General features: G+C 47.0%; 1 protein-coding gene across 1 annotated transcript in view; it reads right to left on the bottom strand.

The window, feature by feature from the left end:
• Positions 1-13,522, bottom strand: part of LOC311134560 (hepatocyte growth factor receptor-like) — a 72,199-nt gene that overhangs the window by 38,931 nt on the left and 19,746 nt on the right. Inside the window, 5 exon segments of the mRNA XM_084168266.1 lie at positions 3,649-3,754; positions 4,375-4,535; positions 5,238-5,414; positions 6,004-6,165; positions 11,507-11,698. Coding sequence (XP_084024392.1) covers positions 3,649-3,754; positions 4,375-4,535; positions 5,238-5,414; positions 6,004-6,165; positions 11,507-11,698 — 798 coding nt within the window.

The raw sequence follows: 13,522 nt of genomic DNA, 5'->3' as shown, positions 1-13,522 counted from the left end.
GAGCTCGATTTTGGTCTCATCTGACCACAACACTTTCACCCAGTTCTCCTCTGAATCATTCAGATGTTCATTGGCAAACTTCAGACGGGCATGTATATGTGCTTTCTTGAGCAGGGGGACCTTGCGGGCGCTGCAGGATTTCAGTCCTTCACGGCGTAGTGTGTTACCAATTGTTTTCTTGGTGACTATGGTCCCAGCTGCCTTGAGATCATTGACAAGATCCTCCCGTGTAGTTCTGGGCTTATTCCTCACCGTTCTCATGATCATTGCAACTCCACGAGGTGAGATCTTCCATGGAGCCCCAGGCCGAGGGAGACTGACAGTTCTTTTGTGCTTCTTCCATTTGCGAATAATCGCACCAACTGTTGTCACCTTCTCACCAAGCTGCTTGGCGATGGTCTTGTAGCCCATTCCAGCCTTGTGTAGGTCTACAATCTTGTCCCTGACATCCTTGGAGAGCTCTTTGGTCTTGGCCATGGTGGAGAGTTTGGAATCTGATTGATTGATTGCTTCTGTGGACAGGTGTCTTTTATACAGGTAACAAGCTGAGATTAGGAGCACTCCCTTTAAGAGTGTGCTCCTAATCTCAGCTCGTTACTTGTATAAAATACACCTGGGAGACAGAAATCTTTCTGATTGAGAGGGGGTCAAATACTTATTTCCCTCATTAAAATGCAAATCAATTTATAACATTTTTGACATGCGTTTTTCTGGATTTTTTGTAGTTATTCTGTCTCTCACTGTTCAAATAAACCTACCATTAAAATTATAGACTGATAATTTCTTTGTCAGTGGGCAAACGTACAAAATCAGCAGGAGCCCCGTGTAGCTCAGTTGGTAGAGCATGGCGCTTGCAACGCCAGGGTTGTGGGTTCGATTCCCACGGGGGGCCAGTATGAAACAAAAAATGTATGCACTCACTAACTGTAAGTCGCTCTGGATAAGAGTGTCTACAAAATGACTAAAATGTAAAAATGGGATCAAATACTTTTTCCCTCACTGTAGGATGCCACCTTTCCAACAAGTCAGTTAATCTGCCCTGCTAGAGCTGCCCCAGTCAACTGTAAGTGATGTTATTGTGAAGTGGAAACGTCTAGGAGCAGCCGTGAAGTGATAGGCCACACAAGCTCAGAACGGGGCCGCCAAGTGCTGAAGCGCGTAGTGCGTAAAAATTGTCTTTCCTCGGTTGCAACACTCACTACCAAGTTCCAAACTGCCTCTGGAAGCAATGTCAGCACAAGAACTGTTCGTCGGGAGCTTCATAAAATGGGTTTCCATGGCCGAGCAGCCGCACACAAGCCTAAGATCACCATGCGCAATTAGGGCTGGGCGATATGGGCAAAATATCATATCACGGTATAATTTTTTGGGGGGATGGTATGACGGTATTTGACGGAATGTTATGTTTTTGAATAATAAAAGTGCGTGACCATAGGGTGGCACACATACATTCCAAGTGATTTCATTGGGTCTTTCTCCATTATGACTGTTTTATACTGTTCAATTCAACTTCACCCCAAAATGATTTTCAGCATTTTCATACATTTCTGCAATTCCTGCACTCATTTGAGATCATTGCCACACTGCCACGTAGGGCTGCACGATATTGGCAAACAATCTAGGCCTTATTTTTTACCAAATGTTGCAATTGCGATTTGACTTGCGATTTAGAGCAAAACACTTGTGTGAACTGTTGGAATCATAGAAATATAATGATTATTCAAATTCTATAGTTAGAATATAATAGTGGGCACTTTGAATACAGTGTTGTTTGACATGACAACGAATGAAAATGCCAGGGAGAAGTTATTGTGACAGAGTAGGAACCAAAGTGTTGATAAATGTTTCCTAGGTGACCCTATAATCTTTGGCTACATAGAATGTTTTCTCTTAGCTACTTAATGTAGCTAACATTCTTGCTTCGCGTATTCCTCTTTCATTTGGAAGATACTGTTGCACAAACAACATACTGATTTAGGTCTATACCATCACTGGTATTATCAGGCTGTATAGCTAATTATGTTTGCTCTGACTCAGTACATTTATTAGCTAGATGGCGATTAGCATTAGCGATTAGCATTAGCAATTAGCATTAGCGGCTAACAAGATTTAGGCCCAACTTGCTAAGAAAATACAAACTAGCTGTTTGAAGATGTAAGAAACATAAACTAATAGTGTAATTATAGAATGCTTGTGGATTTATATTAAGAAGCAAAGTGCAAACAGCATCGTTGTCATCAACATTTATTTAACTAGGCAAGTCAGTTTTTAACTAGGCAAGTCAGTTAAGAACACATTCTTATTTACAATGATGGCCTACCCAGGCCAAACCCAGACGACGCTGGTCCAATTGTGCTCAGCCCTATGGGACTCCCAATCATGGCCGGATTGTGATACAGCCTAGAAACGAACCAGGGTCTGTAGTGACGCCTCTAACACTGAGATGCAGGGCGCCACTCGGGAGCCCACAATTGTTGCATGTGCTGCATTGACCATGCAGACTGAACACAAGTGTCTCCTGGTCGAGGAACAACAAATGCGCTCCTTGAGTGACAGGGGGTGGGGCTAGGTCTGTGTAGAAAGCAGCATGGAGAGAGAGCGGAGAGAGATGACTCAAGTAGCGAAATAAACTATAAAAATGGACGTTACACACAGTGTATCCAATTTAACAAACCAAACATTCAAATACCATTATAGAAGGTAAAGTAAAAACCCAAACCGGTCCGTGCATCAATACCGGTATATCGTAAAATACGGTATACCGCCCAGCCCTATGCGCAATGCCAAGCGTCAGCTGGAGTGGTATAAAGCTTGCCGCCATTGGACTCTGGAGCAGTGGAAACACGTTCTCTGGAGTGATGAATCACGCTTCACCATCTGGCAGTCCGACGGGCAAATCTGGGTTTGGCGGATGCCAGGAGAACGCTACCTGCCCCAATGCACAGTGTCAACTGTAAAGTTTGGTGCAGGAGGAATAATGGTCTGGGGCTATTTTTCATGGTTCGGGCTAGGCCCCTTAGTTCCAGTGAAGGGAAATCTTAACGCTACAGCATACAATGACATTCTAGACGATTCTGTGCTTCCAACTTTGCGGCAACAGTTTGGGGAAGGCCCTTTCCTGTTTCAGCATGACAATGCCCCGTGCACAAAGCGAGGTCCATATTGAAATGGTTTGTTGAGATCGGTGACTGGCCTGCACAGAGCCCTGACCTCAACCCCATCGAACACCTTTGGGATGAATTGGAACGCTAACATTGAGCTAGGCTTAATCGGCCAACATCAGTGCCCGACCTCACTAATGCTCTTGTGGCTGAATGGAAGCAAGTCCCCGCAGCAATGTTCCAACATCTAGTGGAAAGTCTTCCCATAAGAGTGGAGGCTCTTATAGCAGCAGAGGGGGGACCAATGCCACTAAAGTGTAATTTGGTAATTTGACTGCAGGAAAGGGCTACTGTAAATCAATCTGTCCAACCATCTGACATACTGTACCTACAGTGTCTATGACAGTGTTAACCAACTGTAGTTGTGGAGAGATACAGAGATAGAACCAAAGCCTGTACACATTATAGCTCTCCAGGACCAGGGTTAATGACTACTGTCACTGAGTTCATATTGTGATTGTGAGTGGAGACAGTATTGCGTGCTTACCACGAAGGTGAAGCCCTGATGTTGGGCCATCTCCTTTCCACTGTGGACCTTCACCACATTGCTAGCCTGAGATGAGTTCACAGGAGACACTGGAGCACACACCAACCTACACACACACACACACACACGCATATACAGACACAGAGATGTGTACACACACAAACATACACACACACAATTCAACAAAAAATGATTTATCCCACAAAAGAGGACCAAGAAGGCTAAAAACAAACCTTGTGTGCTCACTCTGACTGGATTAAGCAAGCGTTTAACCTAATTTGATGATATCCCTACTATGCAGCAGTAAAGCACAATGAAGCCATCTTTCGGGGGGGGGGGGGGTTCAATCTTCTATACAATGAGTTGAGTATGACATGGGGGATGTTTGGGCACAAGGGCCTTTGAGATAAACGCTGCTATATGACATGGCCTCTTGGAATAGGAAGAGTGAAATTCTGTACACAGAAATTCTCCCACTAATTTAACACTTAGTGGTCATGAGCAAAATGCGAGTCAGGAATGCTGGAACGCCTTGGAGCTTCGAGTTCTCATTCTGTGGCACCCTTTCCTTAACATTCTTCATTCAACTGTTTAACCCTCTAACCCTTATCCTAACACATTAACATACAGTACTCCCACGCACGCACGCACACACACACACACACACACACAATCATGCATGTGCACACACACACGCACACACCCTCCCTGTGCGTCCTCTCTCACCTGTAACTGTTGCTCTCTCGTTTCAGAAGTTTACATGGTGCTCCAGCCAGGTCCAGGCTGATGAGTGTGTGGTCAAACCTCTCGGTCTTGTTGAAGCCAAAGTTCCTCCCACACACCGTCACCTTGGTGTCTCCTCCCAGGGGGCCGTTGGCTGGGGAGATCTACCCAAACAGAACAACAACCCTCAGACAACCCTCAGACAACCTTCAAACAACAGTGTGGTCCTCTGTAGCTCAGCTGGTAGAGCACGGCGCTTGTAACGCCAAGGTAGTGGGTTTGATCCCCGGGACCACCCATACACAAAAATGTATGCACGCACGACTGTAAGTCGCTTTGGATAAAAGCGTCTGCTAAATGGCATATTATTATTATTAACACAGAAAGAGAAAACCCTGTCTAGATCCAGGTGCTGGTATTAAAAAACAAGTGTAAAAAACTGACACTAGAAAAGACAGGCGACCAGACAGACAAACTTCAAACTTTCCTTCAAACAACAACAGAGGAAGGAGTCTCTTACAAACTCTCCAGTAAAAGCATGACTGGCTTTTTCACAGCCAAATCCTGCTGAGTCACTGTGCCATGTATCCAGGTTACTGATGGGAGCTTTGTACTTGTCAAAAGGGTATATGACACTTTCAATAAGACATATCCTCAGATGACACCAGTCACTGTCTGCTTGTCTTTGTCCATGTAGACACTGTCACAGTATGGAGTGTCACAATAAAGACCAAAGCAACAACAGGCCCAGTGTTTGGGTCAGAAGGTGGGACATGGTGGTGGAGGTGTGGGGGGTGGGGTAATACCATTGGGAAATGTTGTGTTTATGGACAATAAAGCTTTTTGAACTTGAACTGGCTAGTTACCATGGTGATGACAGGAGGGCAGGAGTCCTGGGTCCAGAGGGAGGCTGGGTGACACTGGGCCAACCTGGTGCAACGGCCGTCACACCAGCCACATCCCATAAACCCCGGCGCCAGTAGGCAGGAACTACACGTCCACTGCTGCTCACAGCCAGGACCAATCAGAGGCACCTTGGTGATCTGGGGGCACACAGGACAACCAATCAGAATACAGACACAACACACCGGTAAACAGGTTTGATTCCAAGTTTGATTCCAGCATTGATCACATAACTAACTGTAAGTCACTTTGGATAAAAGCATTTGCTAAATGACCATCATCACTGTTATAGTATAGTAGTACATTACCTCATTAAAGTATAAACCGCATACTGTGATGTACCTCTGTCAGTGTATACATGACGTTTTTTTTCTTCTGATCAATAGGCATACGGGAAAACATTAACTTTGAACTGTTGGCTGGGATTTGTAGGACATTGACGTCAAGCTCTCAGGACATTGTTTCCAACGATCTGTTGGCTCTGGTCCATGTTGAACACCGTGTCTCGGTGCCAGGGGGCTGTTGTTTCCATCACACCAGTAATGTGAAGAATGCCTGAGTTCTGATTATAATACAGTGTGTGTGTGTCTTTGAGTGTATCATTATACACTAAGTGTCTTTGTGTTAGTGTGTGTGTCTCCATACAGTATGTGTGTGTGTGTGTGAGTCTTGTGAGTGTGTGTGGTACCCCCCCCCCCCGCCCCCGCCCGGTGTCTGCTCTCTATCCACCTTATTTCCCGTCACCAACAATAGGGAGCCATCCTGGCTGCGCTGTGGAGTGCCAATGGGGTGCTGTGGGAACAGGAGTGCCACCTCAGGGGAAACACAGTGCGAGGGGTCCAGACGGAAGTCCACGTGGGGCGTGCTGCTTTTGGAACGGGAAACTACCACCTGGGGAAGACAGAGGCCAGGCCAGGTCAGTAAAACACAAAGTTACACCATCTAATGTGAAAAACAGCCCTGTCTACCGGAGATGCCACACATACCTCACATTATTAATAATAGGTCAATGTAATAATGTAGAAAGGCACTGTGGGGTACTGTACTTGGCAGGGTATTTGAATTCACTGTTTCTTTGTTGTTGTTGCTGGTGTTTTTTTTTTCAGTCAACGTGAACTGGGCATGGGGATTTGGTAGGACTCTTTAGTGCTGAGCAGATCTGCTGTTGTTTCTTCTAATAGATGCTGTACAAGATTGAAGGTTGCAATAGAATAGAACGGGGACAGAAAGGGGGTAACGTCATGGAATCTTGTGGTGTTGACCAGGGTATCTTGTGGTGTTGACCAGGGTATCTTGTGGTGTTGACCAGGGTATCTTGTGGTGTTGACCAGGGTATCTTGTGGTGTTGACCAGGGTATCTTGTGGTGTTGACCAGGGTATCTTTATCATTACAGAGAAGGAGCTAATAACACAGTAACACTGAATTACATTTGACTTCACATGTAAAGTAACGCCTCTATTGGGCACAGCTGAAGAAAATAGAGCTTTTGGGAGTTTTTTTCCATTGGCATTGTATGGGCCTGTTAGGCCACTCCTGCTACTGTGAGCAGGGTAATAACTAATGCTGCTGTATTGAGGGTGAGATGACAGATTGACAGATTAGAGCTAACCACCATGGATGTGGAGGTGGAGGGAGCTACAGGGATACAGAGGGACAAAAGACATTGCCTGCAGGCACAGAGAACAGCACAAGAGCACTGTATACCTGGACATGTAGGGAGGTGTTTCAGACGTCTTATTAATCTACACACACAGTCACACAGTCACACAGGCTGGCAGTCAGGCAGGCACGCACACATACAGTGAGGGAAAAAAGTATTTGATCCCCTGCTGATTGTGTACGTTTGCCCGCTGACAAAGACATGATCAGTCTATACTTTTAATGGTAGGTTTATTTGAACAGTGAGAGACATAATAACAACACAAATATCCAGAAAAACGCATGTCAAAAATTTTATAAATTGATTAGCATTTTAATGAGGGAAATAAGTATTTGACCCCTCTGCAAAACATGACTTAGTACTTGGTGGCAAAACCCTTGTTGGCAATCACAGAGGTCAGACGTTTCTTGTAGTTGGCCACCAGGTTTGCACACATCTCAGGAGGGATTTTGTCCCACTCCTCTTTGCAGATCTTCTCCAAGTCATTAAGGTTTCGAGCCTGACGTTTGGCAACTCAAACCTTCACCTTCCTCCACAGATTGTCTATGGGATTAAGGTCTAGAGACTGGCTAGGCCACTCCAGGACCTTAATGTGTTTCTTCTTGAGCCACTCCTTTGTTGCCTTGGCCGTGTGTTTTGGGTCATTGTCATGCTGGAATACCCATCCACGACCCATTTTCAATGCCCTGGCTGAGGGAAGGAGGTTCTCACCCAAGATTTGACGGTACATGGCCCCGTCCATCATCCCTTTAATGCGGTGAAGTTGTCCTGTCCCCTTAGCAGAAAAACACCCCCAAAGCATAATGTTTCCACCTCTATGTTTGATGGTGGTGATGGTGTTCTTGGGGTCATAGGCAGCATTCCTCCTCATCCAAACACGGCGAGTTGAGTTGATGCCAAAGAGCTCGATTTTGGTCTCATCTGACCACAACACTTTCACCCAGTTCTCCTCTGAATAATTCAGATGTTCATTGGCAAACTTCAGACGGGCCTGTATATGTGCTTTCTTGAGCAGGGGGACCTTGCGGGCGCTGCAGGATTTCAGTCCTTCACGGCATAGTGTGTTACCAATTGTTTTCTTGGTGACTATGGTCCCAGCTGTCTTGAGATCATTGACAAGATCCTCCCGTGTAGTTCTGGACTGATTCCTCACCGTTCTCATGATCATTGCAACTCCACGAGGTGAGATCTTGCATGGAGCCCCAGTCCGAGGGAGATTTACAGTTATTTTGTGTTTCTTCCATTTGCGAATAATCGCACCAACTGTTGTCACCTTCTCACCAAGCTGCTTGGCGATGGTCTTGTAGCCCATCCAGCCTTGTGTAGGTCTACAATCTTGTCCCTGACATCCTTGGAGAGCTCTTTGGTCTTGGCCATGGTGGAGAGTTTGGAATCTGATTGATTGATTGCTTCTGTGAACAGGTGTCTTTTATACAGGTAACAAGCTGAGATTAGGAGCACTCCCTTTAAGAGTGTGCTCCTAATCTCAGCTCGTTACCTGTATAAAAGACACCTGGGAGCCAGAAATCTTTCTGATTGAGAGGGGGTCAAATACTTATTTCCCTCATTAAAGTGCAAATCAATTTATAACATTTTTGTCATGCGTTTTTCTGGATTTTTGTTGTTGTTATTCTGTCTCTCACTGTTCAAATAAACATACCATTACAATTATAGACTGATCATTTCTTTGTCAGTGGGCAAACGTACAAAATCAGCAGGGGATCAAATACTTTTTTCCCTCACTGTAGACGCATGCGCACACACTCCTACACACAGATACAGTGCAGTGTACACCTGGAGTAGCATTCATCATGTGTGATTAGGGTGCAATTACAGGCTTGGAGCTCAGAACCGGTTGGGTTGGGGTGAAACATAACAGTAACAGTAGGCTGTAATGCAGTGTGGTTATGTCCTGATTGACTAAGGAGCGCTCTGGTTACATCATCCACTTTATCACCCTCCACCTTCCCTCTCCATCTATCCCCACTTTATCTTTATTGACTGGTCCTTAGCCAGGTGTGTGACTGCAAAGTGTTGCTTGCTTGAGTGCAGGTAAGCTTCCTGCAGTGTTTAGGCACTGTTGAAATGAAGTTGAACAAATGTAATATCTTTGTGAGTGACTTGAGCCAGTCAATGAATGGCATGTCTCCGGTCTCAGGGACCGCTATTTTCCTTGCTAAATGCAAAGACTGAAGGGGCAACTCTTCAGTGGGGATAATGTGTATGTGTTGTCCCCCATAAAACAGTCATAGTCTCTCTCTCTCTCTCCAGAGGTGATAGTGGTGTGAATTACAGCTTATTGTATTAGCCAGAGGACATAAGCCTATAAACACAACCCCTGTGTTATTCCCACAGTGATACTGAACCACAGACTTCCTGAGCCAGAATGAGAGACCATGGGGACAGACCACAGCGCACTCTTTCTTTCTCTCTGTCACCTTCCCTCTCTCTTTCTCTCTCTCCCTTGGTGCTAAGAGCATGTTTCTCTGGGAACAAAGGGTAAACAGAAAGAAAGGCAGTTGACAGAGGCCTTTCCTAGGATTCTAATAAGCTAGAAGCAATCTTTCAACCTTTCAACCTCTATTCCTCCCTCTTTTTCCACTGTCTTTCTCTCCATCTTTCTTTGACTCTTTCACCCTTTTTTCCTCTCTCCTTCTTTCCCCCTCTATCTCTCCTTCCCTCTCTTCACTTCTCCCTGCCTCCTCTTTCTCTCTTCCTCCCGCCCTCTCTCTCTCTTCCTCCCTCCCTCTCTCTCTCTTCCTCCATCGCTCTCTCTCTCTCCCTCCATGGGGCCCTCTGCAACCCTCTCTCAGGACAGCTGGTCTCCCGCTCTCTCCTTCCCAGACCCATGTCCTGAGACAATGAGGTTAGAAATTTCACCAACAACAAAAAAAGAGAGAAGAAAAACATGCCAACAGCTGCGGGCGCTCGGCGGAAAAAGAGAGAGAGACTGTGTCATCGAAGCTCGGCGCTCGCCATTAACGGGCCGTTGGGCTCATAACCCTGCTCCCGCGCAGCTGTCGCCACCTTTTCTCCCGTTCTCCTCGTTCTTCAATTACTTTTTTAACACAGTTTTTCCGACCGTATTTATAAAACACCAGCAGGGGGAGTTTTAGAGTTTTAGAGTCCAGAAGGGTCTCATTTAAAAGAACATGCAAGACAGAAAACTCCCAAAGCTCTTATCAGTGGTGTTCCAATTCTTATTTGTATTTTCTTTACCCCCCAATGTAATGGTATCCAATTGGTAGTTACAATCTTGTCTCATCGTTGCAACTCCCTTGCGGACTCGGGAGAGGGGAAGAGCCATGCGTCCTCCAAAACAAGACCCTGCCAAGCAGCACTGCTTCTTGACACACTGCTCACTTAACCCGGAAGCCAGATGCGTCAATGTGTCGGAGGAAACACCGTCCAACCGAAATCAGCTTGCAGGCGCGCGGCCTGCCACAATGAGTCGCTAGAGCACGATGAGACAAGGGAATCCCGTCCAGCCAAACCCTCCCCTAACCTGGACGACGCTGTGCCAATTGTGCGCCGCCTCATGGGTCTCCCAGTCAAGACCGGCTGTGACGCAGTTACGAGCAGGGTCTGATGAAAGAGCAGATGAGGGGGCATAGCGAGCCCAGCTCTGCCCCTCCACTTCTATCTGACCTGACTGAACCTAGCCTGATCCCAGATCTGTTTGGGCTGTGTTACTAACTTCTATGGTCATTGTCACGGCCAATGCATTGTGCATGTAAACAGGGCAGAATGTTGGTTGATCTGGGACCAGGCTACACTGAACCACTGAGTTCATCCCGTCTATAGGAGACAGAGAGACAGCTGCTGAGAGAGGAGCAGGTCTGCAGGTCAACTGACAGACAGACACAAACACACCTGACAGGGGAAAGTGAAAGCCACCGTTGGCTGTACATGTCATTGATAGGCAAAACCAGCCATATTGTGTTTCCTCAGACGGTAGAACTTGGTGGAATGCAGCAGCAGGGTTTGTGGAAGCATGGAGAGGCAAGGTTGGGGGTCATGTGTTAAGCAAACAGGAAGGAAGCCCCCCCCCCCCCCCCCCCAACCTGCCTCTGTCCTGGCTGCCACCTGTTTCTCAGCATGTTGGGTCCCCAAAATGGCTGGTTTTACTGGTCACTTACCAACATCCTGCCCCATTTACATGATCAATGAGAAAGGGAAACAGTGCTGCCTGCCAACCGCACCGACAGGCAGGGGAGATTATGTTGTGCAGGTTTCTGTAGGGCTTCTGTGTACACTCAGTACTAAGGGCCACAGCGGTAGATACGGTTGTTAGGTTAGGTTGTTTCCGTTCTTCTTTTTGGGCGATCAGGTTAGACGCTCGATGCCTTGTTGTTCCTGCAGCTTCAGCCCAAACCTTTTTGAACTAAATGAATATCACCCAGTAATAGTCGACCCCTTTGCCAGGCCCCCAGTGTCCCAAGGCCCAGATAAAAGACATAACATTTCATAAGGGCGTTATAAGGGCTCATTCATGCCTAAATAACAAGTAATAATGCATTATAAAGCCTATTTTCTTATAGTATTACAGTATCACCCTTGGTGTCCCCGACCTGTATGAGGCGTCCGTCTGCGGTGCCCAGGCTGGCCACGGTCTGTTCCTGGGCGGTTGCCACGACGATGGAGGTGAGCAGGACTTTGCTGAACTGACCGCTGAAGTAGTCCAGTCTGGTCATTTGGGTGGTCACTTCCAGACGGTATCCCTCCCCGTGCTTCCCACAGCCAAACGAGTCGTCTGAGGAACTCTGGGGGGTGAGGAAGACACATAACATACAGCAGAAGATACACCACATGGATCACATTACTGTTGCATGAAAGACGTCATATACAGCCACAGTGTTTTTTAACGTCTCAACTTTCTCAATCACATTCAGAGTGCCTCAACTCATAAAAGAACCATTATCCTATGAGCTACAGTACATGCCCTCCTGCCCCTGCCAGACCTGTTGAACCGGGAAGGGAGAGGGATGGAGAGAGGGAGGGAGAGGGATAGAGGGAGGGAGGGAAGGAGGGAGGGAGAGAGGGAGGGAGGGAGGGAGGGAGGGAGGGAGGGAGGGAGGGAGGGAGGGAGGGAGGGAGAAGGATGGAGGGAGGGAGGGAGGGAGGGAGGGAGGGAGGGAGGGAGGGAGGGAGGGAGGGAGGGGCAGAGCTGGGCTCGCTATGCCCCCTCATCTGCTCTTTCATCAGACCCTGCTCGTAACTGAGAGGTCAGTTGTGGCCCACTGTGGCTAGCACAGTTTGTGTGTGTGTACTAGGAGCTCATCACGCATGTGAGGAATTCATGGGAAACGCAACGGAATGCGTGCCGGTGCGGCTGCCATGACGTTACACACAGTTGCACTGTTCTCTCTCTCTCCTTTTCTCTTTCTCTCTCCCTCTTTGTCTCCCTCTCTCTATCTCACCCAAAAGGCATGCAACAGACTTCTTCATATGAACGTATTTTTCACTTTGCCACTCTCTCCAGAAACCTTATGTGGGTTTGTTCAACTGCACACTGTTTGGCACAGGCAGCCCTATGCAGGTTGTCACTTGGCCACCCTCTCTAAAAAGCCTGCTTTGAACACCAACTACCTCTAGAAGTCATCTAAGTCCTTATCATTAAACCATTATTCCGACCCTCTGAAGAAGCAGCAGAGGTCACCAGCCATTGAAGCTGACAGTGTTCCCCAGCCCCCGGCTGGTCAAGCTCTCAAGCTATCAAGGCCCCTACCATTACACACCCCGACCACCCCCAGTCGGTCATCAATAATTAACGAAACCCGAGGCTGGCACGTGGGGGGCCGTGACTAAACAGGCAGGGCCAGCTACAGAGAGCTGAGTAAAGAGGGAGAGGGTTACTGATTAAGCCTCAGCCCCTAACTCTAACTTGGCCCGGCCTGGCAGCGTCTACTGTTTCACTGTACGCTCCAAAGGGCCCAGGCACAACACTCAATAAGCAACACAGCACCGGCCCAAAACCCAGAGAGGAGGAGAGGGGGAGGAAGAGAGAGAGAGAATGAGAGAGAGAGAGAGAGAGAGAGAGAGAGAGAGAGAGAGAGAGAGAGAGAGAGAGAGAGAGAGAGAGAGAGAGAGAGAGAGTAGTTCATACAATGATGCAGGTCCAGTGGATAAGGTCTTTCAAATTCTCTTAAACTGTAGTAGTCGTATAAACTGTAGTAGTGGTATAAACTGTAGTAGTATAAACTTTAGTAGTATACTGTATATATCAGAAGCCAAACCAGGTTGGACTGGATATAACTAGCCCCAAAGCTATAGCAAGTGTAGACTAGATAGAGAGATAACTGCAAAGAGAAATCCATGGATAAAAACCGACAAGCCTCAAGGCTCAGGCTGGCAAAAATATCTGGATGTACTTAGTGCCAAAAGCCACAGCTGTACTGCAGAGAGCCAGCGGTGCTGAGCTGTCAGGCTGGAGTTGATGCACTCTAGAAGAACTTCATCATTCAGAAGAGGAGAGTAATAATATCTGATGTGATTCCGGACAGATAGATCAGGACTGACATCTGAATAGGAGAGAGGACTGAATACCTAGAGTGGAAATAGGTCAGGTGGGTGATATAGTGTGTGTG

Source organism: Coregonus lavaretus (genome assembly GCF_964263955.1).
Source record: "Coregonus lavaretus genome assembly, chromosome: 9".
In the NCBI taxonomy this organism is placed as follows: Eukaryota; Metazoa; Chordata; class Actinopteri; order Salmoniformes; family Salmonidae; genus Coregonus; species Coregonus lavaretus.
The sequence above is the reverse complement of the archived record's forward strand: the minus strand, read 5'-3'. Positions and strand labels throughout refer to the sequence as shown.